The 27325-nt window shown below is 54.4% G+C and overlaps 1 protein-coding gene and 1 long non-coding RNA gene across 2 annotated transcripts; one reads left to right on the top strand and one right to left on the bottom strand.

Moving 5' to 3' along the window:
• Positions 1-397: 397 nt before the first annotated feature.
• LOC109259289 (uncharacterized) lies at positions 398-4980 on the bottom strand. The gene is made up of 3 exons (XR_008423325.1): positions 4578-4980; positions 3017-3166; positions 398-435 (listed from the first exon to the last, which is right to left on the bottom strand). It is a non-coding gene; the product is annotated as an uncharacterized LOC109259289 (long non-coding RNA).
• Positions 4981-8319: 3339 nt separating this feature from the next.
• CACNG8 (calcium voltage-gated channel auxiliary subunit gamma 8) lies at positions 8320-23562 on the top strand. Its single transcript, XM_019436700.2, has 4 exons — positions 8320-8785; positions 16849-16932; positions 17984-18124; positions 20348-23562. The coding sequence occupies exons 1-4, from the start codon at positions 8608-8610 to the stop codon at positions 21115-21117; spliced, it is 1173 nt and encodes a 390-aa protein (XP_019292245.2). The 5' UTR covers positions 8320-8607; the 3' UTR covers positions 21118-23562.
• The last annotated feature ends 3763 nt before the right edge of the window (positions 23563-27325 follow it).

The following is a 27325-nucleotide window of genomic DNA, read 5'->3' as shown; positions in this document are numbered from 1 at the left end:
CTGGTTGTTGGGAGTGATGGCCAGGGAGTTATGGAGAGGGGGCATTAACGCAACACTGGCTGAGCATCCATAGCAACCTTCACAGTGCAGCCTGCTTTACAGAGTCGTTCAGTTACCCATTGCCGCGTAACAAAAAACACAAATGCCGTGGCTTAAAGCAGCATCTATTTCTTATCTATCTGACACTTTCCATGGCTCAGGAACCCGGCACAGTGCAGGGAGGTCTTCTGCTCAGGGTCTCCCAAGGCTGCAGTCAGGATGCCAACTGGCTGTGTCCTCATCTGGGAGTTCAGTTAGGGAGAGATCCACTCCCAAGCTCCCTCCGGGAGATAGGAATCATTTCCTTGTGGTCATACGACTGACGTTTCTGTGCTCTTGGTAGCAGATGGCATCCTCAGATGGCCCTCTCTGGAGCAGGGCGGTTTGGGTTTGCTCCTGCAGGACAGCAGGAGAATCCCTTGCTCTGAATCTCTCTGAGTTCTCGACCATTTGAAAAGAGATCGCCTGATTAGGTTAGGCCCACCCAGGATAACCTCCCTTTTGATTAACTACAAATCAGTTGATTTGCGGACCTTAATTACATGTGCAAAATCCCTTCACCTTGCCATATAATGTTACCCAATCACGGGAATGACACCCCACCCTACTCACAAGTCTTGCCCAGACTCAAAGGGAGGGGATCCTACAGGGTGTATACCGCGGGGGGTGGGGGGGGGTGGGCAGGAATCTTAGGATCTTCTTAGGGGTCATTTTGGAGTTCTGCCAACCACATGGGATCAAGGGAAGTAAGGGTGGAGGACCTTCTCTAGGCTAGGGGCTTAGCAGACTTATCTCTGAGTTGACAGCCTACAGGTCTCTAGGTTAAACCTACGGGAAACCTTGGATAATGTGACATGACTTTATAAGCAAATTTAGAAATGAGATCTGAAAGAGGCCACAACCTGCACCTTCCAGGGGCGCCTGGGTGGCTCAGTCGGTTAAGCATCGGACTTCAGCTCAGGTCATGATCTCACAGCTTGTGAGTTCAAGCCCCTTGTCAGGCTCTGTGCTGACAGCTCAGAGCCTGGAGCCTGCTTCTGATTGGATTCTATACCTTCCTTTCTCTCTGTTCCTCCCCAGCTCACACTCTGTCTCTCTCTTTCTCTCTTAAAAATAAATAAACATTAAAAAAAATAAGAAATTAAAAAACAAAAAAACCCTGCACTTTCTGTGACACTCCTTCTGAGGGGTCCTTCCATGAACAGAAGGGTTGGTCACTGGGTCTATCAAAATAAACAAACTAACTAATTAATAGAAAATAAAAAGAAATTAAAAAACAAACAAAAAAACCCCCTGCACCTTCTGTGACACTCCTTCTGAGGGGTCCTTCCATGCAGAAAAGTTGGTCACTGGGTCTATCAAAATAAATAAATAAATAAATAAACTAATTAATTAATAGAAAATAAAAAGAAATTAAAATACAAACAAATAAAAAAAAAATCCCTGCACCTTCAGTGACACTACTTCTGAGGGGTCCTTCCACGGACAGAAGGGTTGACCACTGGGTCTAACATTTGTATCTTACAACACAAAGTCCAGAGGTGATATCTCATTTCTCCAGAGGACAAGTAAACAGAGGAGGCAGAATTCCACCCCTAGGTACATGCCGAAGAGATGTGAACACATATGTCCATGGAAAAACTCACAAATGTTCACGGCAGTATGTGTACAACGGCCAAAATGACGACCCAAATACCCGATGGATAAGTAAAACATAATGTATCCTTACAATGGAATAATATTCATCAAGAAAAGGAAATGAAGTACTGATATATGTTACAACATGGGTGAACCTTGGAAACATTGTGCTAAGTAAAAAGTCAGACACAAATAAACAAATATTGTGTGATTCCATTGATATGAAATGTTCAGACCAGGCCAACCAATACAGCCAGAAAGTAGCATAGTGATTGCCTAGGGCTAGGATAGGGTGTGGGGGGCTGGGCGATGGGGACGATGACCAAGTCAAGGTTACTCCTTGGGCTAAGAAGGATGTTCTGCAATGGATCTAAACTTGATGGTTGCCCTATTCTATGATTACACGAAAAGCCATTGAGTTATATACACTTTTCTTGGGTGAATTGTATGGTATGTGGATTCTATCTCAATAAAGCTGCTGACAAGAAACCAGATATATGGTCTCTGAGGCAAGAAATCATGATGTAAATAGTCTATCACTTACTGCCTCAAAATTAACCAGTAGAAGAACTAAAAATATTTATATGGGGAGGAAGGAAGGGAAAAGTGAGGTCTACATGAGTTAAATCCTTATCTATCAGAGAAAAGGAATCTAGAATGTATAATGCTGACACATTCAGAAGATAATTATTATTTACTTCCTTATTTAGGAAGTAAGAGAAGAAACAGCTAAAAACATTCAAAGGCTTTTCCAATAAGGAACAAGATTTGAGGTGGGACAGACTAAATTCTTTTTTTTTTAAGTTTATTTATTTATTTTGAGAGAGAGAGAGGGAGGGGGACGGGGCAAGTAGGGGAGGGGCAGAGAAGGAGGGGTGAGTAGGGGAGGGGCAGAGAGGGAGGGAGAGAAGGAGAAACCCAGGCAGGGTCCTCACTGTCAGCACCTAGCCCCATGCAGGGCTCGAGCTCAAGAACTCTGAGTTCATGACCTGAGCTGAAATTAAGAGCGACTGAGCCACCCTCCGGGCACCCCTGAGTTCTTTTTATTATACCCCTTGCTCCTGGCATCTGGTGGGTAGAGTCTGTGGATGGATGCTGGTGGACATTCTGAAGTGGCCTGGGATGCCACCCCCTTCTCCCCCAGAGAAATACCCAGCTAGCATCACTGGTTCTAGGTTTAGAAACCCTGGCTTGTTTTATTACCCTCATCGTTGTGTTCACCCTTTGAAGGTTTCTGTTTTTTGTTGTTTATTTTTAGCAGAGAAAACAGCGCAGGCTCTGGGATCTGAAGCCCTGGCTCTCATTGCCACCGCACTTCCTACCTTCCTGATGTGCTTACCTCTCTGTCTCAGTTTACACGTCTTGAAAATGGGGGCTAACCGCAGAAGCTGGAGGACCAAGTCGATGCCTGCAAATGACTTTGAGTCCGTAATATTTAGCGTTCAATTTATGTCGGTTACCGTTATTGTGCACAGCTGCGTCCCTCTCCCTGGCAAAAGAGCAGAAGAGGGACAAATAATTCTCGAATGAATGAATTCCAGGCCCCTTCCCTTGAGGCTGGTGCTTCCTTACTTCTAAACCAGGGGTGTCAGAATGCCTCTCTAAACTCCCCCCCCCCATCTCCTGGGTGGGGGGCATGGTGAGAATTAAGTAATCTGACCTCTGGAAACTCCATTGGAAATGTGAGATGCTGTGTACAGAAGGCTCTGGCTCCTCTGGGGGAGCGGATTGGATGAGTGGGGAACACAGGTTTTCTCTGTCTCCACCAGTCCCCAAAAGGGAGGACCTGTTCCCCCAAAACAGCATGTTAAGTGGCTCTGAAGTTCACCCACTGCTGACCACCCCTGTCAACCCCCACAAAGAAACTGCTTCATCTCCAACTTTGCCTTTTATTCCCTGAGTGGTTTGGGCAAATCACGATACATCTCCAGGCCTCAGTTTGCTCATCTGTAATATGGGAATGTCAGCGTCCACATTGCAAGGATACCGTAAGAATTCTGGGAGACAAGGAAGCTTGCAAACTGCCTAGCCCAAGTCTGTGGTCATGGCCAGCTTTTGGTTTTGGATACCATTTGCCTGAGGTCACAGCCCGGAACAAACTGCTAGTGTAGAGCAGTGTGCAAGACCTTGTCTCACCGATGTTCTCGATTAATTGGAGGGGGGTTTTGTTCCCATAATCACCGAGTCTAGAAAGGAGGAAATGTTTTGCCCAAGGTCACAGGGTGGCTACGGCCATCTCTGAGATTTGAGTCCAAAACCAAACTTTCTGACTCTCATCTCAGATTTTCCCACCCCCTGGCTACTGGCTAGTTCTGTAACTCCAACCATCATTATTCTTAAAACTTGCAAAGTTGTCCCACCCAACCCCAGGCAGATTTCTTTGAGGCATATTTCCACCCGAGCTTCTCATACTCTGTTTCCCCCCTCATGCCAGTCCCCGTCTGGGGGGGGCGGGAATCTAACTCTTTGAGCTAGGGGCAGGTAGAGGGTGAAATGAAAATTAAAAAAATATATATATTGGTGAAACTCAAAGGGCTTGCTATCCTGGTAAATTGAATAGAATTTTATTTTCAGGGGCTCTTTGCCCTTGGCAGTTGTGGGGGTGGGGTGGGGAGGAGGCCCGGGAAGTTGAGCTTTCCCTTGGATTTGGGGAAAGGGGACAGCTCCTGGGGTCCTTTTGGAAAGGCCCTCCCCTTATTTCCGGCGCCGCTGCTAGCCTTGGCTGGGCGCCTGGATCCTGTTGCTATGGCGACAGGAAGAGGCGGTGGCGGCGAAAAGCGATGCTGTGGAGAGAAGGAGGCTAGTGGGGGTGGGGTGGTGGCTTTGGAATGGGGATGGGGGCAGGGATGGGGGCTGGGGATGTGGTGGGGGAGGGGGCGCGGGTGTCCTGGATCTCTGACCTCCTTCATCCATCGGAGCCTGGCCCCTCTCCTGTTTTCCTCCAGCTTCCTTCTGATGCCTCCTCAGTCTCTCTCTGTCTCTCGTTCCCGGGGTCTCTCCCAGGCAGGCTCTCTCCACCTATCTCTATCTTTCCTTCTGCACCGGCTTTTCTGTGTCCAGGCATCTTCTGCCACTCAGAACCTTCTCCCCTAAATTTCTTTTATTATTCACTCTCTTGTCCGCTCTCTCTCTCCATTTTTCTCTCTCTAAATCATCCTTCTCTCTATTAAGACCTTGCCCCCACCCCCCAATTTCTCTCTCCCTTTCTCTGTTTCGTTCTCTCCCCCATCCTCAGTCTCTGTCTGTCTCTCCCCATCTGTCTCTCCTCCCCCTCTCTGGATGACTCTGTCCCTGTCTCTTCTTTCCTTCTGTTATCCCATCCTGACCCCCCCCCATCCTCTCCCTTACCCCATCCCCCATCTGTCCCCCAGTCTCTTGGTTTCTCTCTTTGTGTCTCTGTCTCTGTCCCCTTCTCTCTCTGGATATTTCTCTGTGTGTGTCTCTCTCTCCAACTTCCTTCTGCTACCAGCCGCTGCCTCCCCCAAATTTCTCCCTCCCCCATTTCTGTTTCACAGTCTCTGGGTTTCTCTCTTTCCGCTTCTCCTTGTCTCTCTGTGTCTCTCTCCCTCCCTCTCTGGGTCTCTCTCTCTCTCTTTTCCCTCAGCTTCCTTCTGCCACCCAGACCCTGCCCCCCAATCGTTTCCCTCCCCCCACCTCCTCTCTGTGGCTCCCCCATCCCCAGCGGCTCCCCTCCCCCTCCCTCCCTCCTCCCTCCCTCTCTCGTCCTCCAGCTCCGCACTTTACCCAGCGACACGGGAACCAAATTGTCTCCTCACCTTTTTTTTTTTTTCATCCCGACCCCCACTCCCTTGGGGCCCGAGCTAAGAGCAGCCCCTCAGCCTCCCCTCCCACCTCAACACCCCCAACCAGGTCGGACGCCTGGGTCCCTCGCTGCTGGGGGAGGGGGAGCAGTGAGAACTGGGAGCCACCAGGGTTTTTCTGGGGGGGGTGCAGGCAGGGGGGCTCATCGTCCCCCTCCCCAGTGCATCGGAGAGTTGACCTATCGTTAACAGAGGTGAGACAGATCTTTTTATTAATCGGAGGTGGGTGGATGTACAAGGAAGGTTCTGTGACCCCCCTAATTCTGGAGGAAGGAGCCAGCCCCTTCAGAGGGAGAAGGGCTGGTGACCCCTGTCATATCCGGAAGCTTTAGAATTGGGGGTCCCCTGCTCCCTCCTTCTTTGCTGCCGCTGACAGATGGACTAAAGGAAGAGTCCCTAAAACCAAACAGATTGCCCCTCAAATCGACAGAATGAAAAGATCTTCAAATCTTTTTTTGATGGGAGAATTTCCCTCACTTACCCCGTTTCCATCCCCTGCTGATCCTGGGTTGTGGGGGGCCCAGCTGGGGGAGGGGTACACCTCGGGGTCATGGGATCACTCCGGGGGGGAAGCAGAGATTTGCTAGGACAGTTGAGGTGGTGGTGCTGGTGGTGAGGGGCACAGATGGGGGAGAAGGAGCCAGTAGATAAGAAGAGGAAACTCGGCATCTGTCTGGAGAGGAAGGAGGAAGGGGCCAGAACCAAGGACAGGGGCTGGGGGGCATGAGTGTCCAGTGGGCTGATGAAGGGGACGGTAGGGGCTTCGTGTGGGCAGCTGAGTGGAGGTGGGGGAGGGAACACTCGTGTGGGGCACTAGGCCCAGTTGCCATGGAGACACCCCCCATAGACAACCTTTTTCAGCAGCCCCTCCTAAGAGCAGACCCAGGCGGGGCCAGCTGATGGGGGTGGAAAAGGCCAAGGTCACCCTGATGCTAGGACCCAGGGTTTCTTCTGTTTTCCCCTGTTGGCTCCCAGGCTCTTAACTGTAACTGGGGGTTTGGGGAAGAAGTCTAGGAAACAGTGAGTGGTGGAAGGGGGTTAGGGTCGCTTGCCTGGAAGGGAGGGCTGGGGGTGTGGTGGTGGGCATGCTGTGCCTGGGGGGGAATGAACAGACATGGGGGTTGCAGAGTGTACAGTTATGTGTAACTAAAAGAGTTGTAGCCTCGTGGATGAAATTTTTCTAAGGGGTACTGACTATGCGGGGGGGGGGTCCATGTAAATTTGGAAGAAAGTAGAGTTATCTATACAGCATGTCCCTGCACAGGTGAAAGGGTGTGTGTGGGGGGGGGGGGCGGGGGGGGGTGTCCCAAGAAGGGAAGTTGGTGAGGATTCATCTGGGGAATTTTCCTGAGTAGATGAGATGTTGGTGGAGGAAGGGGATTCTTGATGATGTGAGAGAAGTCAGGGAAGGGGGAAGAGGTTCCTGTAAGTTGAGGAGAGTAGGAGGTCCAAGTGAATTGGGGAGATGTAGAGTTGGGGGGGGGGTGTTCATCGGTGTGATAAAGATAACCGGCAGCAAGGGGTATAGTCAGGGGATTTTCAGGCAGTGGGAGATGGTGGAAGGGGCAGAGGAGAAGCTGGGCAGAGGGGGCGGGGAGCTCCCTGGACAGCAGTGGGAGCTCAGGCCAAACACTGAGCCATTCCTGAATGGAGAGGCACTGGGGGTCTGGGGGGAGGATTCCTGTGAGTACTCCTCTAAGGAGCCCATGGAGGAAATTTTTCTTAATGGAGGAGGAGAAAGTGATGGCAGTGATGAGTTTGCCTAAGTTGTAGAGACAGTAGGGGCCAGACTCAAAGACTTCTTTAAGCAAAAGGAGTGTGTGTGTGTGGGGGGTGGGGAGGTGTTCCTGGAGATCAAGACACGTAGGAGATGGGAGGTGGTCCAAGGGAGACCGTGGGGGCTGTGGAGTGGATGTGATGCAGCTGGGGGCATTCTTCCAAACCAGACGGTCCGGTGCGAGGTGTTGACTGCCCACGAGAATCCCCCCAGGGGAACTTTTAAAAACCTAGATGCTCAGGGCCACACCCCAGACCAATGAAATGGGGATTGCTCAGGTGGGGTTCAGGTGGGGCACCGGTATCCTGGTGTCTAAGATCCTTTGGTGATTTCCAGGTGCGACTGAGGGATTGGGGTTGAGAAGCTTGGTCCAGAGACTCAGGGGTCTGAGTGGGGAAGCGGGTTCCCATGCAGGAGAGACTGCGGGGGTCGAGGGTGGCAGTGGTGGTCACCCTGTGGTTCTCAGTTGTGCAAACAGCGAGGATTAGTTGGGAAGAGGTTGGGGTTTTTTTTTGTTTTGTTTTTTTAGCTGAGAGATGGAGAGGTTTATTTTTCTTGAGTAGAGGACGTAGTAGGTGAGGAGGTGAAACTTTCAGGGGACTTGGGGAGCCGGGCAGCACTGCATGAAACAAGGATGGTGATGCGGGTCTTGTAGGACATGAGGGAGGGAGGGGAGAGGGGTTCCTCTGGAAGGGGGAGCCCAGGGGCTAAAGTGCGGGGTGGCTTGGCCTCTGGGGAAGGTGAGGACGGGGGAGGGGTGGGGGTGGGGGTTGGAGCGGGAGGGCCCGGGAGGATGTACAGTGGCAGGAACTGTGGTGGGGGTGGGGGCGACTTCTCCCAGTGGGATTAAGTGGGAAGACTGCCCCGGGAGGAGGGAGACTTTTTCAGAGAAAAGGGAGGCAGGGGGAACCACGGTGGAAGGAGTTTCTCCGGCCCCCGGGAAATGGTGGGGGGTGCTCTGTGGGGTGGGGGCGGCGGTGGGGGAGGTACCGTGCCTCTCCACTAATCCTGTATCTGCTCCCCGCCCCCCCCCCCAGCCGGCGACCATGGCCGCCCTCTGACCCCCTCCCCGGCGCGCGCCTCCTCCTCGCCGCCCCCCCCCCCAGCCCAGCCCGGCCGGCCCCGGGCCCCCACTTCTGCCTGCGCTGTGCCCCCCACCCAGCCGCCGGCACGGCCCCGCCCCCGCTGCCCCGGTGGTGGCCCACGGCCCCCCGGCTGCCCGTGGTCAAACTGGAGTCGCTGAAGCGCTGGAACGAGGAGAGGGGCCTTTGGTGCGAGAAGGGGGTGCAGGTGGTGCTGACCACGGTGGGCGCCTTCGCGGCCTTCGGCCTCATGACCATCGCCATCAGCACCGACTACTGGCTGTACACGCGCGCCTTCATCTGCAACACCACCAACCTCACGGCCGGCGACGACGCGCCGGCCCACCGCGGGGGCAGCGGCTCCTCGGAGAAGAAGGACCCCGGCGGCCTCACCCACTCGGGGCTCTGGAGGATATGCTGCCTGGAAGGTAGGGTATGTGGGGGGGGGGGGCCGCCTCGCGCCCCTCCTCCCCTCCTCCGGACCTCTCCCCTGCGCGGTGGGCGCCCGCGCGCCCGCCCTCCCTGCTGGGATCCCGGCCTGCATCCCCCCCCCCCCACACACACACCCTCCTGCCCCTTCCCGTCCCTCCCTCTGCCTCCTTCCTCCGCTGCGCCCTCTGCAAGCCCTCTGCAATTCCTCCTCGCTTGCCCCCCACCCGGTGTGTGGAGCCTCCGTCCCTCTCCTGGGCAGTCTCACTTCCTCCCCCCACCCTCCACCATCCTCCCCGCGCCCCTGCGCCTCTCCCCACACCCCCACCCCCTTGCCCCTTCTTCCTCGCTGTCCCCCAGACGTCACGGTGGGTCGTGCCCCATCAGGTCAGAGCTCCTGACCCTCGCCCCCCCTTCACCTCCTGTAGACTCCGGCCCTGTCTGCCTCTCCCCTTTAGGGTTTCCGCCAACCTCCCATCCCGGCCCTCGGCCTCCTCTGTTCTCCACACTGCTCTGCTTCATCCCCACTCCGCCACACCCGCTTCCTCTTCCTCCTCTTCCCAGGCCCCATTTCTGGACCCTAAGGCCACTGCGTCCTCCAGTCTCCATCTCTGCTGTGTCTTTGGGTCCTGCTCTGCCTGCTCAGGGCCCTCTGCCTCCCCTCCGCTGGCTCACCTGCCCTCTCCCTCCCACTCAGCTTTGCAGAGCACAGAGGCGCTGGGGGTGGGGGTTGGGTAGGCAGGAGACCTGGGGTCCCGGCCCACTATGCCCCACCGTGTGTCTGTCCCCTGTGATCGCTGTCTGTTCACCCCCCTGAGCCTCACAGCTCTCCTTCTGCGTGAGCGAGGAGTGCAGCGCAATGGTCCGTCGTTTAGTTCTGCGAGGCAGGTGCACCCTCCCGTTGGGGGATGAGGAGACTGAGGCTCAGAGAGGTTAAGCCACTTGCCCAAGGTCGCCCAGCTGTGATGGGGGGCAGAACCAAGAGAACTCAGGTCTAAGGGAAGTGATGTGCAGATAAGCTTTGTCTGGTGTGCCAAGCATTTAAAACTGAAACCCAAATCTGAATCAGTTGCCAACGTTTAAAAATAGGGAGACTTCACATTGGAAATCTGATTTCCAGCTTTGTTTGAACCAGTGGACGTTGTGCAGCCTCGTTGTGCAGGGGCCACGGTGGGCCAGCCCAAGCGGCATGCGCTCCTTCAGACCAGGCGTGCAGTCCATGTCCTTTCACTGGTCTGACCAAGCACCAGGCACCAGCCACATGTGGAAGTTGGCATCCTGAAACCCTAGGACAGTGTACGGCATATAGTAAAACTACCATTCATTCATTCATTCGTTCATCCGTCCAATGACCGATGTTTATTGACTTTATACTATGTGCCAGGCACTGTTCTTGATTCTGGGGCTACAGCAGTGAAAAACAAAAGATCCCTGGATTTGTATGTGTTATATTCCAGAACGACAGACAAATAATCAGAAAGATAAGTAAGCAAAAGTTTCAGGGTATTAGATGGCACTCAGCGCTAAGGGGGACAGGGGAGGGGATGGAATGTGTTAGGACACTTACGTGAAGTTGCAGGTGAGGAGACTAGGTCAGGCTTTGCCGAGCAGGTGACCCTGGAGTGGAGGTCTAAAGGAAGTGAGAGACAGAGCCATGTGACTCTCTGGAGGAAAGATACAGCCAGTGCAAAGGCCCTGAGGTGGGAGCCTGTGTGTGTGGTCAGAGTGAGTGAAGGGGACGTGATGGGGCAATTGAAGAGACAACAGACCCTGTCTCCCGAGTTCTAGGTCCTGGGACCAGGGTTCCTGAGCAGAGGAGAAACAAGAACTGACTTACACTGAGAGACAAAAGGCGAACAGGCAGGCAAGAGGGGGAACGGGAGGTGGTTTTTCTGGAGGGGGAGCCGTGGAGTTGAAGAAGTGATTTGAATTCAGAGCGTGTCCCAAAGCTAAAGCGGTGGCAGGGTGGCTGTGGGATGTGAGAGAGAGAGAGAGAGGAATCTCTAAAACAGCATCTCCCAACCTCAGCACTGTTGACACTTTGGTGTGGATCGCTCCGTGTTGTGGGGGCCGTCCTGCTTAGCGGCATCCTGGCCTCCACGTTCTCCATGCCAGGAGCAGTCCCCAAGTCGTGACAACCCAAATTGTCAACTGTCTCTGGTCTAGGAATAAATTCACCCCTAGTTGAGAGTCACTGCTCCCAAGGCTGTGGGAGACTGAGAACGGGGCGGGATGGGGGTGGGGGGGCACCCAAAGGGTGGAACAGCGGGGGTTTTGTTTCCTTTATTTTATCATCTCTGATCTAATTTATTGTGAGAAGCAATATCATGAGCTGTTTTGGCCACGCTAAATTTAGGATGCCTACTAGAGCTATCACCTGGGACAGGGGCAAGCATAGAAAAGTGCCATACAGTCAGTATTTTAGGGTCTGTGGACCCTCCGGTCCCTGTCACAGCCACTCGCGAGTGAAGGAGAGAGACCACGTTCCAGTTAAACTCGTGCACGGACACCGGCTTCTGAATTTTCATATCTTTCTCACGTGCCACGAAATAGCCTCCTTTGATATATGTATTTTTTTCAATCACTCAGAAAGCATAAAACCCATTCTTTCACTGGCTTTGGCAGGCTGGGTTTGACCCTTAGGTTGTGGTTTGCTGACCCCTGGTCTAGGGTGTTAGTGATATGACTGAGGAGGCCAGAGTTCAGGGGACAGTCTGGGCGGGAGATATAAATGGGAGGGGGTCATTGCATATGGATGGATGAGGTCACCTAGAGAATGAGGAAGGAAACAAACCAATTAGCTGAGGGCTGCAGCCTGAGCTAGTCCACTGTTAACAGAGATGAGAGCACCTGCGAAGGAGCCCAGGAAGCAGGGGCTGTGGAGGTTTGGGGAAGATGAGGTAAGCGGGTGTCCTGGAAACCAAAGCAAGTGTCCAGGTGTCTTAAGGAGGGTGTAGACGAAGGCTGGCTTTATTATTACTGTAACTGTCATTTATTGGCCGCTGAAATCCCACGATAAGCCTGTTTCATACGGACCCCTGTTATCTCCACCTTCTAGAAATGGCAGCTAAGGCTCAGAGAAAGCCGAGTGGCTTTCCCACGGTCACACAACCAGTATGTACTAGAGTCTGGACTTGAATCCAGGTCTGGTTTATCTCCTAGGAGAACAGAACAATGCATCCATCAGCCCCCAGCCCATCGGGGACCTGGGAATGTAGAAAGCGAACCCCCTGAGCCATTGCCTCCTGAAGGCACCGTCTTCCCCGGCGACTTGGGGTCTCATTCCCATGTCCCTGTGAGTCTCCCCGACAGATGCGGTAGATGGAGTGACTGAGGGTGGCAGACTTTAGGACCAGGCTGATTGGGTTTACCTCCTGTCTGTCACGCACAGCAAGGTGACCTAGGGCCACATATTTAACCTCTCTGTTCCTCCTTTCCATCATCTGTGAAATGGGGATTGGAATAGTCTCCCTCCCCCAACCCATAGGGATTTCAGAGGGATTCAGTGAGCTACCATTGTAAAGCACTTAAAAGGCCAGCAGGCACAGAGTAAGGGCTAGATTATGTAATTTCATTTTGTTGTAGTTCTTCTTCTAATTATTATTCAGAATTCAGGTGACTGCCCTGAGGCGCCCCCCTTCCCCTTCCTTGATAGCCCAGAAGCCCCAGCCTCTCTGATCCAGCACTCCCCGACAGAAATGCATATATGACTTAAATTTTTCCAGGAGCTACATTCAAACAAGGAAAAGGGAGAAGGTTCAATGAATATAATTTAAAAAATAGAAATTATAAATTTATAATAAATCAATATAAAGGTTAATAATATGTTTTCTTTAAGCGAGCATAGCCAAAATATTATCATTTTAATATGTAAGCAATATAAAGTATTATTGATGGAATATTATGCTTTTTTTTTAATACTAAGTCTGAAATTTGGTGCGTATTTTATGTTCATACCTCACCTCAGTTGCCACGTTTCTGGTGCCCAAAAGCCGCCTGTCAGGCCTCAATGGACCCACAGCTCCATTTATTGGAGCAGGTTATCTGAAGCCCCTGTGTTCAGGACTTTTCATGCCTTATCTCACCGAATTCTGCTAATTGTGCCAAGGGGGGAAGGTATTATGACCATTCGAGTTTGTCACAGGAGGACGCTGATGGTCAGAAAGGGAAGTGAGTCAGCCACATGGCCACCCAACATGTGAGGGTCAGAGCAGGCTGGAGCCCACATCCCCACATGTCCTCACTGCAGCACCCAGCCCTTTCACACCCACCCCACCAAGGTCTGTGCTACGCAGACTCTGGGGGGACCCAGGGACACATCACTGCCATCCCTGCACATGAAACCTCCTGGCTCAGCCCCGTCAGGTCAGATGATACACAGATGCATGCTGCACAGCCCCCTGTATTCTGCACTCAACTCTGTATTTCACTGAACACTTTTCAAACCCTATGAGGTCATATCATTGTCCTCATTTTCCATAGGAGGAGGCTGAGACTCAGGGGCATTCAAGTGCCCAAAAGCCACACAGCTGGGAAGTGGCCGCCCAGGGAATGTGAGTCCAGAGTCCGTGCTCCTGGCCACCACAGCCACCGTGCTCCCCTGCCTTAAATACGTCTGCCCCCTGAAGTTCAGCTGCACTTAATCTCCCCATGATTTACCATCTACATGGGACCGAGCAACTTCTTCCACTCTGTGCCTCAGTTTCCTCATCTGTAAAGTGGGGATATCGTTACTGTCCAGTAGCCCTGGGACTAGTCATAATTATCGCATGCGTCAATACCTGTCAGATGCTTGGACAGGTGCCTGGTGTGTGGTTAGCCCTCAGTAACTACTAGTTATCATTACTGCTGTCATCACTAATCTGTTGAGAGGGTCTATGATTAATTAATTAATTATGATTCATGTTTTGAGAGAAGTGATGTGATCCCATTCAAGAAAAGGAGAGAACTTGAACCCACAGTCTTACCTACCACACCATAATGCATGGGCTGATGGATAAGACTTGCGCTTGAGAGGTATATAATCAATCAATCATTCATTCCTTTTTTATTTAAAAAAAATTTGTTTTCAGCATTTATTTATTTTTGAGACAGAGAGAGACAGAGCATGAATGGGGGAGGGTCAGAGAGAGGGAGACACAGAATTTGAAACAGGCTCCAGGCTCTGAGCTGTCAGCACAGAGCCCGACGCGGGGCTCGAACTCACGGAGGGCGAGATCATGACCTGAGGTGAAGTTGGCCGCTTAACCGACTGAGCCACCCAGGTGCCCCGTCATTCCTTTTTTAAAAAAATTGTGGTAAAATATAACAACAAAACATAACAATATATATAATCAATCAATTATTGATGTAATATCAATATTGATAAGACTTATCAATATTGATAAGACTTGCGCTTGAGAGGTATATAATCAATCAATCATTCATTCCTTTTTAAAAAAAATTGTGGTAAAATATAACATAACAAAACATAACATTAAACAGTATCATCATAACTGTTTTCAGGCGTAGAGTACAGTTAGTGTTAACTATGCTCACATGGCTGTGCACCCATTCTCCAGAACTCTTTCCATCTTGCAAAATGAAACCGCTCCCATTAAAGAACTCCCCATCCCCCCTCCCCCAGCCCCTGGAACCCACCATTCTACCTTCTGTCTCTATCAATTTGACTCCTCTAGGGACCTCATATAAATAGAATCGTACAAATATTTGTATTTTTATGACTGGTTTGTCTCAGCGTAATGTCCTCAAGGTCCATCCATGTGGCAACACATGTCAGAATTCCCTTACTTTTTAAGGCTGAATAATATTCCATTATACGTAGAGATCACATTCTGTTTATCCATTCATTTGTCAGTGGACACTTCGGTTGTTTTTGGCTGTTGTGAATAACGCTGCTGTGAATATGGGTGTGAACATATTTCTTAGAGACCCTGCCTTCTAATTCTCTTGAGTCTACACCCAGAAGTGGAATTGCTGGGTCATATAGTGATATCGTTTTTCATCTTTTGAGGAATCTCCATACTGTTTTCTGTAGCAACTGCAACATCTTACACCCCCACCAACAGTGCACAAGGATTCCAATTTCTCATCCTCACCAACGCTTACTTTCTGTTTTACTTTTTTTTTTTTAAGTAGTAACCATCCTAAGGAGTATGATGTGGTACCTCATTGTGGTGTTGATTTGCATTCCCCTAATGATGAGTGATGTGGAGCCTCTTTTCAAGTGCTTGGGCCCATTCAATCATTCTTTCATAAAAACATTTATTAAGCACCTACTAAGTGCTAGGCATTGTTGTAGATGCTCGGGATACAGTGGTGAACAGCCCATAGCCTATATTCCAGTAGGGCAAACTGCTGTGTGTTTTAATTCTGCTTCCACCCCTCCCCCCATCAGCTGTGAATTGATGAATCCTTTCTGTGTCTCTGCTTCCTCATCTGGACAATGGGTATATCGACTGATATCAACTGAGCACTTAATTATGTTCTATGGAAAGTGCTAAATCTCTTTACCTGGATTCAATCCTCACAACAACCCCATGACATACGTCCTATCATCCCCTCTTTATAGGTGAAAGGATTGAAGCCAATTGGCCTCAGTAATACCAACAAGGTCACAGAATAAGGACACGAGGGCGTCGAGTTTCATTATCAAGCAGCGTGGCTCCAATTCCCAACGTTTGGCCACTGCCCAGCACCAATAACATTATCTATTTCATAGGACTCTTGGGAGTTAATCCACCTAGGAAGCACTTAGCAAGTGTTAGCGATTAGTGGAATTACTCACTGCCTTATATTCCTTCTTCCCAATCCTTTCCTTTATCTCCATTCCCTGCCATCTTCTGCCTCCAGCCTCCCCTTCTGCTATCCTTATATTCATTCATAATTTCATTCATTCATTCAACACCCATTTCTTGAGGCCTCCTTTGTGCCAGGCAATGCTAGGGACACACGAGGAATCAGACCCCATGCTTTCCCCCTGCAGAAACTCCCAGTTTGCTGAGGAAGGAGCTGATAAATGAACCCTATGCATGCCAAAAAAAAAAAAAAAAAAAAAAAAAAAAAAGGGAGGGGGAGGGGTATCGCAGGGCGCTGTTCCCGGAGGAACTCCGCTCTCCTGGAGGGGGAGACTGACCCAACTTTGGTAGGAGGCGTGCGCGCGCACAGGGAGAGCTTCCTCAAACAGGTACCCTGTGAGCCTCCCACTTGCAGGGTAAGTTTTTCATCAGTGAAGAATGTGAACGGAATCCACAGCATGGGCAAAGGCCTGGAGGTTGAAAGGAGCCTGGAGAATCGAGGAAACTAAGTGTATTTATATTTATACTTACATATCAATCTCCAGCCGTGTGCTAGAGGTAGTAGAATAGGAACCGTCCCCAAGTCCCCAAAGTGAGAGAGAAGACGGGTCCCCAAAGGGTGTGAGGATGAGGAGTCTGGGATGGAAGAAGGGGGTAAGACTGCATGACGTCTAGAGGCATACCTCCTCGAATGCCTCTACTTGTTCCAGCCACTCCAACTTTCCGAGGATTCCAGGTAAGAGGCTCGGAATCCCTTTCCCTAGAGGCAGAACAGAAGAGACTACAACTCCCATGATCCACTGGGGCTGAGCGTTCACAATTGGATTTAAGACTCCATGGAGCCTCATGGGAAATGTAGTCCTCCCCTTCTGTGCCCTCCTTGGTTTTCTCACGCATTTTCAGACCCGTCGAGTTCAGAGTTGCAGAGCGCCTTGACATTGCCGAAACCAGCACCTTCTTTCTTAGGGGTAGGCAGAAGGCCAGAGAGGTTGAATGTCCTAGCTCGGGTTGCAGGGCAAGGGTCCTTGTGGCCTTTTAGCGAGTGTTGCGTGGGTTTTTCTTTCTTTTTCTTTTTTGGTGGGAAAACCGAGGCCAGAGAGGTTGAAAGTTTGTCCCCGACGCTGACAGGCCCAGGAGCCAGGATGTCCTGTCTCTCAATAGGCCCAGAAGGAAGAAGGGATTTGGGGAAGAGGGGGTCGTTTCTCACAGGGGAGTTCCCCCAACTCTTAAGTACACCCCCCACCATCACCCCCATCCCCCTCCAGGGTTGAAAAGAGGTGTCTGCGTGAAGATCAACCATTTCCCGGAGGACACGGACTACGACCATGACAGCGCGGAGTATCTGCTCCGTACGTGGGGGTCTGGGTCAGAGTGGGGGCGCTGCTGGGACGGGGAGGGGCGCCTAGAGAGCGGAGAGGGGGCTGGGGAGCGGCACTTAGATCGACACGCGGAGATGAACTTGTCAGCCAATCCAAATCCAGATGCTGAGATCCTCTGGCTCCCTATTGGCTCAGTGATCCCTCTCCCGCCCCCTCCTCTCACCTCGAGGCGGGCTGATGGGGGATCCTGGGAGGGGATTGGCCGCCTTGCTGCTCGGCGCCCTTGGCAACACTGCTCTGTGACTGGCTGTCTGTGTCTGGGCTGGGATTGGCCAGTGCGCCCTGGGCCGTGAGGCAATCTGCGGCGCGGACTGGCCACTCTCTCGAGCAGGCTGGGGAAGCCGGTGATGCGATTGGTAGCTACGCCGAGAACGCGGCAAATCCTGAATTATGATTGGCTGCGGCCTCAGCCAGCTCAGAAATCGCAAAATCCGTTTGCTGTGGTTTGGAGGGTGGGTGGGAAAGACTGCAGAGAGAAAGACAGACAAGACAGACACACACACACAAGCCAAGACCGGAGCAATAGATGGAGCCAAGCAGAAGCATGGGGGTGACACAGAAGGGGAGGAAAGGAGGGGAGCCCAAAGAGGGACATGAAGCCAGGCAGAAAGGGGTGGTGGATAAGATATTAAGAGATTTGATAGATCTGGAGAAAGGAAAGAAATACGCAGAGAAGGAGGGCAAAGAGAGAAAGAGAGAGGGGTCACAGAGAAGTTCAGAGAGAGGGAGAGTGATTTTGAGAAAGGAAAAAGAAAAATAAATACGCCAGGAGAGAGAAAAATAGCCCGAGGGAGAAAGAAAAGGACGAAGAAAAAGGCGGGAGAGGAGATGAGACCGAGAAATAGAGAAATTTTAAAGGGGAGAGAATGAAACAAAAAACGAAATAATCAGAACACAGGCAGAGAGAGAGAATGGGAGGATTCCAGCGAGAGAAGCGGAGACGAAAACTGGTGAGGGGAGCAAAGGGCCGCATCTGACTCCCTGGCTCCCCACCCTCTCTCTCCCCTCCTTTCCCTCGCAGGAGTCGTCCGGGCCTCCAGCATCTTTCCTATCCTCAGCGCCATCCTGCTGCTGCTCGGGGGCGTGTGCGTGGCGGCCTCCCGGGTCTACAAATCCAAGAGGAACATCATTCTGGGCGCAGGGATCCTGTTCGTGGCAGCAGGTGAGAGGCAGAGGGAGGGGGCGGCCGGCTGGGGCGGCCCACCTGCGCGCGCGCGCGCACACGTGTGTGCGTGTGTGCGCGCGCGCGCGTGTGTGCGTGTGTGTGTGTGTGTGCGTGTGTGTGTGTGTGTGTGCCGGCGCGTTTTCAAAGCCACCCTGCCCCAGGCGCCTGTGGGTGCCTAGAGCCTTCCTAGGCTCTTCCTAAGCTCCATCGCCACCCGCTGGGCAAGGTAGGTGTCGCCTTAGCGCCGTCTTCGGAGTGGGGGGGGAGGGGAACAACCCAGCACTGACAGGTGTCTAGCGCGTAATCGGGATTGCCGGGAGTTTAGGTTCCAAAACCCGCGCGGTTATGGAGACGGAAGGGGCGGGGCTTGGTGAAGGGGGTGGGGCCTTGAGACAGTCGGGATCTTGGGGATTGATGGGTGGGGCTGGCATCCGAGGACTGGGCGGGACCGGGAGAAAGTAATTTGGCTGCAGATAGAGGGGGAGGAACCTGCTTTAGGGGGCGGGGCCTCGTGGACCTTGGTGGATCCAAGAAGAGGCTGGTGCTGGAAAACCATCCAGACCAACTTGGAGTGAGGCTCCCCACGCTCCTCTCCCTCCTCCCTCCCCCGCTTTTCTACATGAAATGAGTAGTGCTCGGAAATTCCAGGGGGCAGAATTCGGAGAAGGGGAAGGATTTAGCATAAAGAGCAGGGTGTGCTTTGGCGGTGGGTCAAGATATGCTTTTGAGCCAGAGGACTAGAAAGGCGGGGGCCAGGAGTAAGAGGGGACCCGCAGGGGGCGGGGTTTGACAAGTTGGAGGCGGGCTTAGGGTAGACGGGTGGGTGGGTGTGTGTGAACGTGCTCTAGTAAAGACGAATTTTAGACCAGCAGGGGGAGGGCCTAGACTAGATAACCAGTCTGGGTTAATACCATGAAGAGTTTACATCAGCAAGGTACCGGGCCTAGAGAATCAGACAGAAGTACCTCATTAACAGAGTTTAAAGGAGCATAGGGCCCAAGAGAAAACCCAGCTTTATAACGTTAAGGGTAGAGTTAGACCAGCCAGGGTAGGGCCTGTAAACACAGGCTGGGATCACCTCATCACAGGCAGGGTTTAGACCAGACTAAGCAGGGCCTGGGCTCACTGGGAGTTCGGCCCTCTAGGGGTGGGCCCTAGATCAACTCGGGAGGAGTTTAGACCATCTGTGACAGGACTCGGGCCAGCCAGGGCCTGAACCGCCTAGGGCCGTGGGGCTGGGGCGTGGTCCAGACTAGGCTGTTTTGGGGCAGGGCCTGGGTTAGCTGGGGCAGGGGGAAGTTTAGAGGACCTGGGACCGCGCAGGGACTATTCGGGGTGGGGCCTACACCTCCAGGGGTTGGGGCTTAGACCAACAGGGGCGGGGCCTACACCGCCCTGGGGTGGGACTTAGGTCCGCCTGGGCGGCGTCTGCACCTCTTGGTTGGAGTGTAGGACACCTGGGATAGGGTGAGGACTATCTAGGGCGGGGCCTATGCCACCTGGGGGTGGAGCTTAGACCAGCGCAGGGCGGAGCCTGGGCCAGGTTGGGAGGGGTTCGGGGCACCTGGGACAGGACAGGAACCATCCAGTGCGGGATAGGGAGCATTTGGGGAGGGGGCCTACACCACCGGGGCGTGGGTCTTAGACCAATGCGGGGTGGAACATGGGCTAGCCGGGGAGGAATTTAGAAACCTGGGACAGGACATGGACCGTCCGGGTCAGGACAGGGAGCATTTGGGGCAGGGCTTATGCCACCTGGGGGTGGAGCTTAGGCCAGAAGGGGCGGGGCCTGAGCCAGCTGGGTTGGAGTTCCGGGAACCTGGGGCGGGGCTGGGACTGGTGGGTAAGGATAGGGAGCACTTGGGGCGGGGCCTGGGCCAGGTGGGGAGGAGTTTACAGCACTTGGGACTGGAAGGGGCCGTATGGGGCGTGACAGGGGGCACTTGGGGCGGGGCCTATACCGCCAGGGGGTGGAGCTTAGACCAGACGATTTCCGGGGCCTGGGCAGCTCCGGAGGAGTTCAGGGCACCTGGGACGGGACAGGGAGCACTTAGAGCGGAGCCTACACCGTCCGGGGGTGGAGCTTAGACCAGCCGGGGCGGGGCCCGGGGCAGCCCTGGAAGAGTTCAGGGCACCTGGGGCCGGGCTGGGACGGGCGGGGCGGGGCGGGGGCGGGGCCGGGGGTGGCCTCCAGGCTCCCGTCTGACCGTCCCCGCCCAGGCCTGAGCAACATCATCGGCGTGATCGTGTACATCTCGGCCAACGCGGGCGAGCCGGGTCCGAAGCGGGACGAGGAGAAGAAGAACCACTACTCGTACGGCTGGTCCTTCTACTTCGGCGGGCTGTCGTTCATCCTGGCCGAGGTGATCGGCGTGCTGGCCGTCAACATCTACATCGAGCGCAGCCGCGAGGCGCACTGCCAGTCTCGCTCGGACCTGCTCAAGGCCGGCGGGGGCGCGGGCGGCAGTGGCGGGAGCGGCCCCTCGGCCATCCTCCGTCTGCCCAGTTACCGCTTCCGCTACCGCCGCCGCTCCCGCTCTAGCTCCCGCTCCAGCGAGCCGTCGCCGTCGCGGGACGCGTCTCCCGGCGGCGCCGGGGGCCCGGGCTTCGCCTCCACGGACATCTCCATGTACACTCTCAGCCGCGACCCGTCCAAGGGCAGCGTGGCCGCGGGGCTGGCGGGGGCCGGCGGCGGCGGCGGCGGCGGTGGCGGAGCCGGCGGGGCGTACGGCGGCGCGGCGGCGGGCGCGGGCGGCGGCGGCGGCGGGGCGGGCGCCGAGCGGGACCGCGGGGGGGCGCCCGGCTTCCTCACGCTGCACAATGCCTTCCCCAAGGAGGCGGGCGGCGGGGTCACGGTCACGGTCACCGGGCCGCCCGCCGCGCCCGCCCCCGCCCCGCCTGCGCCCGCGGCGCCAGCCCCCGGGACCCTGGCCAAGGAGGCCGCCGCCTCCAACACCAACACGCTCAACAGGAAAACCACGCCGGTGTAGGGGCGCGCCGGGGGGCGCCGAGGGGGCGTGTCCGGGGCGCGTGCGCGGGCGCGCGTGCAACGAGGCTGCCGGGGTGGGGCGGGGGCGACCCCCTCCCCGCGAGCGCGCTGGAGAACTGCGTGGCCCTCCCCGCGCCCCGCCTTCCGGTCGGGGACCCTGAGGGAGGCAGCCGTCGGGAGGGGGCGTCGTGTTTTATTTATTTACTTTTTTTTTTGTGGGTTGGCGGGGCGGGGGGAGGGCTGTGGAGTTTTTTTGCAGTTTTGAGATGTTTTCTTTTTAATGTTTTGCTGTGTGCATGTGGGGGCGGGGCGGTGGGGGAGGGAGGGACTCCCAGCCCAGCCCGGCCCAACTCCTGGAGAGGGGCCCATAACACACGAATATATAGTTATACCTACAAACTATATATATGCCCTTTGTAAAGAGACAGAAAGGTAAAGAGAAGGCAGGCAGAAAGGCAAAGTAACGAAGAGTGGATGTGGGCATTCATTCATTTTTTCATTCATTATTCCACAAGGGTTTATTAAGTGCCTGTTGTGTACCAGGAAGGCGCTGGAGAGGGAACATAAACAGGCGAACAGAGTGACTGGTTCATTCATTATCCGAAATTTATTTGTGCACCTAAGCACTAGGCGTTGTGCCAGATGCTGAGCCTACAGAAAGGAGGAAGACAGACAGGGTCTCCCCAGCGTCCTCACAGAGTTTGCATCTTGTGCAGGAGACAGACATTAATCAAAGAACTGTGTGTACAAGCAGCAAGGTACAGTTAGGACACAGGAGAAGTCTGAAATGCTACAAAATGTTCTGTCAGGGATGGGTAACCCAGTTTAAAAGGAAGAAATATTTTAGCTGACATTGAAAGGATGACAGGAAGCCAGCCAGGTGAGGCTGGAAGTGTGGCAGCCAGAGAACAGCATATGCCAAGGCCCTGGGGCAGGAAGAGCTTAAGGGAGGGCTACGGCATAGTGAGCTGGATGCAGATGGGCCAAGATGATGCCGGAGATGTAAACAGAGCCAGACTGCCCAGGGCCTCAGAAGTTACATCAGGAGTTTGGATTTTATTCTGAGGGCAGCAGGGGGCCCTGGAATGGCTTTCAAAGGGAGCATAACATGAATGGAGTACAAAAGGGAGGCAGGAACTCAAAGAGGAGAGTGAGAGGCAGAGACAGGCTGAAATTCAGCATCAAACACAGGGACTGGCCCTTGAAACTCACACTCCTGGGAGGACGCAGATAATCACACAAAATACTGAAGCACAGGCATGGTGTCTGGTGCGATTTAGACATTTGTGTTTCATCCATTCATTAATTCAGCCATTCACTCATTGACATTTCTGTGCCTCTGTGAACACACCAGGCAGTATGTTGGAATCAGGATTGCCCCAGATGAAACAGACCCTCTCCTTGCCCTCAAGGAGGAGTCGTCAAAAACTGCAGTCCAGGCAGGGTGATGGGCGCTGTGACAGGGACCACAATGGGGAGAACAGAGTGACCAAGTCCCAGGAGTGGGCTGTACTCAGGGAGACTTCCTGGAGAACATAAGTCCCAGCCTAGGTTTAAAAAGGATGAGTAGGAATCTGCCAAGGGATGAAGGGGGTGACTCATGCAAAGGCCAGGGGGGCGACATAGCATGCTGTACTGGAGACAGGGCTCAGAGATCTGGGATGCTGGAGGACAGGGGTGGTGGTGGTGGTGGTTAGGTCAGAGAAGCAGCTAGAAACCAGAGTCAGAAGTGCTGGAGTTCCAGGCTGTGGGGTTTGGGCTTTATTCTGAGGGTAGGGGGGAGACGGGGGACAGCTTTGAGCAGCAGAAGGGCAGGACTGGACGTGGGTGTGAGAAGGAGCCACTCGGGAAAGGGGTGAACAGGAGGTTGGTGCTGTGGGATGTGGCCGGTGAGCTGACCAAGGGCTGTGGGGGTGCAGGGGGATGCATTTGAAGGCTATGGACGATGGAGGAAGCACATAGGACTTAGTGGATGTCCCTTCCTTTGCTCAGTGAATATCTCCCAAGGTCTCCTGTGTGGCAGGCCCTGTGCAGGGCGATGCTGGGGGTTGGAGATGCTTCAGACCCTGCCCTGCCCTCTAAGGCCCCCCAGTCTTGTGGGAAGCCAGACACGGACACAAATGGGGAGGGGGTGGTAATTGGTGGTGCCCAGGGGCAGCCTCTGTCCCGATGACGATGACAAAGTGAGGCAGCAGAAAGGGGTAGAGCAAAGGAGGGACAGGATCAGGCTGGGTGTTGGGAGTTCCCCTCAGGCACCTTGTGGGTAGTGGGTAGACTAGAAAGAGGGGGAGCCTGGAGGGCAGAGGGCCAGGGAGGAACTCCCTGGGGACAGTTCCAGGGAGAGAGGGTGGAGAGTGTGGGGAAAGGAATACAAGTTAGCAAGAGTCAGAGGAGAACTGAGTGTAGGGAAGATGCATGGAGAGAAGGGCAGGGAGAGGTGGAGTCAAAAGAGAGTTTGCTGGGAGGAGGAAGGCCTGGTTACGGCAGTGGAGTCTAGGTCCAAAGGCCAAACCTAGAGCGGGAAAGAGGTGGAAGATGGGCAGGAGCGGGGGAGGAGAGAGAAGTGGGGGAGGGGGCAGGGGAAGGAGGGGGAGGAAGGAAGGAAGGATGAGGGAAAGTTGAAGACACTGAGGGTGACCTGGAGAGGAGAGATGTCTCAGACACACAAAACCACACAGAGATGGGGAGGTGGATCTACAGAGAAGGATCCAGAGACATGCCCAGAAGGAAGCGTGGAGACTTGGAAGCTTGCACAGCGGACAGGATGGGAATGACCCATGTCTTTGGTTTTGTCTTCAGGATTCAAGAAGTATTTATTGAGCACCAACCTGTTCTAGACCCAGGCTAGGCCTAAGGAATGAAGGTCCTGCTCTCCTGGGGAGCCCTATGTTTGGACAGATATGGGACAGGACAAGCATTTGGGCCACCAAAGGCAGCACAGAAGCTGGGGTGGGGGGGTACAGGTTTGGGAGGAGCCCCCCCCCCCCCCCGGCAGGCAGATTAACAAGGGGTGAGCAAATCCGGGTGAGGTCAGAGCGCAGGCTGGGCGCCCAGCATGTAGGGTCTAGTAGTCTAGCAAAGAAATCTGCATTTATTCTACACTTCACGGGAGGCCTTTAGAGGGTTTTGAGCACATGCATGACATCATACTTTTATTTTTAACAACAACAACAACAACAGAACAGAACGGCATGGTTGTGCTGAGAATAGATTTAGGAATGAAACGTGGAAACAAGGAGTTAGGGACCGTTGTCCTTGTCCAGCTGAGGCTGACGATGGCCTGGACCGAAGTGGCGTCAGTGAGGACAGAGAGAAATGGAGGAATGGGGCCCAGATTTTGCAGGTGGAGCCCACAGTGGTGGGGAGGGATGCGAACGTAGCAGGACGAAGAAGGAATGAGAAGTCAGACTGACAGAAAGAGGGACTCTTTTTTTTTTTTTTTAAGTTTATTTATTTTGAGGCATAGAGCAAGCAGGGGAGGGGCAGAGAGAAAGAGAGAGAATCCCAAGCAGCTCCGCACTGTCAGTGCAGAGCTCAATGAGGGGCTCGAACTCACGAGCTGTGACATCATGACCTGAGCTGAACCCAAGAGTGGACGCTTAACCGACTGAGTCACCCAGGCGCCCCAGAAAGAGGAACTCTTAATCGGGCTTGCACAGATTACATGATGCTGTGGTTTATTGCCTAGAAGGGCCCCCCTCTCCCCCCGGGGGGCAAGGAATCAGAATTTGGGTGGTAGGGACCAAGCGTCCTTCTTTAGACCTGTCAAGTTGGAGATGCCTGCCAGAAACCCAAGTCTGGGTATCCGGTAACCAGTTGGATATGCAAGCCTGGGGGAGAGGCCATGGCTAGAAATATAAGTTTTGGAAACGTCAGCATATAGGAGATATTGAAAGCCATGGGGCTGGATGAGGTGACCCAGGGGGAGAAGGTGGACAGAGAAGTGACCCTGGCTAGTGCCTCAGGGACATCTGCAACAGGGAAGAAGAGGATGTAGCAAAGGGAGCCACAAGGGGTGACGATGAGGTAGGCGGAGGCCAGGAGGAAGTGGCCAGACGTGCTGAGAACTGAGCCAAGAAGGGGACTGCTAGGTCTGACCTGGTAAGAGGTCATCTCAGTGCAGTGGTAGGGACCGGAGCTCTGCTTGGTGGCAGGGTATGGGGGGCGGGGAGAAGCCCATCTTCTTGGCATGAAAATAATAAGAGCTTTTATACCAAAGAAAGTTCATACCCTTTCTGGGAAAAGAGGGCAAGGGGATGGAAAACAGAAAAATACACTCTGAACCAAGAACTGTTAGAGCACGCAAGATGCAGGATGGTGGGAGGTGGGCCAGGAGGGGAAGATGGACTCAGGCAGGACAGACAGACATGCCTCGCCGGCTGTGTCTGCTCAGAATGCTCTGGTTCCCCTCTCGGCCCTGTCAAGGCCCGGGGAAAACCCAGTGAGAGGAAGGAAGGAGCAGGTGGAACTCAGTTAAGGACTTCTGGGCCTTCCAGGTGCTGGGCAGCGTAATCTCCGAGTTGCAGGTCAGGAGACAGGTGGCCGGGCCAATGAGAAGGCAGAGGGAGTTGTTCCCTGATGGGGCACAGCTTGGGAGGACATGCCTGTGTGTCACCATCTTACTTCATCCATCCATCCATCCATCCATCCATCCATCCCTGCATCCATCCACCCTTCCATCCCTCCCTCCCTCCTTCCATCCTTCCATCCATCCACCCTTCCTCCCTCCCTCCCTCCATCCTTCCATGCATCCACCCTTCTATCCATCCATCCTTCTCTCCCTCCATCCATCCTTCCATCCCTCCCTCCCTCCCTCCTTCCTTCCCTCCCTCCATCCCTCCCTCCCTCCATCCACCCTTCCATCATCCTGCCCTCCTCCCTCCCTCCATCCCTCCCTCCCTCCATCCATCCTTCCATCCATCCACCCTTCCATCCATCCATCCCTCCATCCATCCTTCCATCCCTCCTTCCCTCCCTCCATCCATCCCTCTGTCCCTCCATCCATCCCTGCATCCATCCATTCCTCCCTGCATCTGTCCATCCACTCATCCAATCACCTAATGCACATCTAAGGCCTCTGTGCACCCAGCCCTGGGCTGGGCGGTGTTGAGGACACGGAGCTGAGTTCCTCCTGGACCCCGCCCCTGCCCCAGCCTGGTGGGAGAGCCAGACACAGACACACACAATCACACCAGATTGACTCATGCTCCAATACAAGCAGCACAGGGCGCTGTGAGCGTCCAGAGCAGGGTGGACAGATAGGGCCAGGGTGCACCAGAGCAACCAGCCACGGACCAAGGAGTTGGTGAAAGGTGGGTCCCACCTGGCCTGTGCGCAGAAGGGCTGAGGGAGGGGGTGATGGGGTGAAGATCAGGCCCTGCTGCCATTCCACATGGCTGTCCCCGTCCTGGCCCCTGGGGGACCTGAAACTGCATGGAAGGTCCCCCGGGGGTGCCCTGTCTAATAAACTCAATGATGAGGACTGTGGCTCTGGTTCCAGTGCCCCTGACACCCAGCCCTTTTCACTTCTGGGGAGTTGAAGACATCCAGCACCAGAATCAGCTCTATCCATCAAGATCCAGGGAGCTGGGCCCCAGCCTTCTGCCCCAGGGGTTCAGGCCCCCAGCCCCTCCTCCCTCAACCCAGGAGTCCTGGCCCCCAGCCCCATCCTCCTTCAGGCCCAGGTGTCCTGGCCCCCAGCCCCTCCTCCCTCAGACCCAGAAGTCCAGCCCCCAGCCCCTCCTCCCTCAGACCCAGGAGTCCAGACCTCAGCCCCTCCTCCCTCAGACCCAGGGGACCAGACCCCAGCCCCCTCCTCCCTCAGACCCAGGAGTCCAGACCCCCAGCCCCTCCTCCCTCAGACCCAGGAGTCCTGACCCCCAGCCCCTCCTCCCTCAGACCCAGGAGTCCAGGCCCCCACCCTCTCCTCCTTCAGACCCAGGAGTCCTGGCCTCCAGCCCCTCCTCCCTCAGGCCCAGGAGTCCAGCCCCCCGGCCCCTCCTCTCTCAGACCCAGCAATTAAGATTCCCAGCCAGGCCCGCTCCCTCTCCGGCCACCCTGGAGATGGGACCCGCGGCTCAGACGCTTGCCCCTTAAGGGGGTAAAAGTCCCCCCAGGCTCCAGCCGGGTCAGAACCCCGCCCCTAGGCCCTCCTCCCGGGACAGCCTCCCGCCTCCCCCCGCGTCCCCTTAAAATACCCGGGGTCCCTA

This window comes from Panthera pardus, unplaced genomic scaffold (genome assembly GCF_024362965.1).
Source record: "Panthera pardus isolate Hobbes unplaced genomic scaffold, ASM2436296v1 HiC_scaffold_18, whole genome shotgun sequence".
NCBI lineage: Eukaryota > Metazoa > Chordata > Mammalia > Carnivora > Felidae > Panthera > Panthera pardus.
The sequence above is the reverse complement of the archived record's forward strand: the minus strand, read 5'-3'. Positions and strand labels throughout refer to the sequence as shown.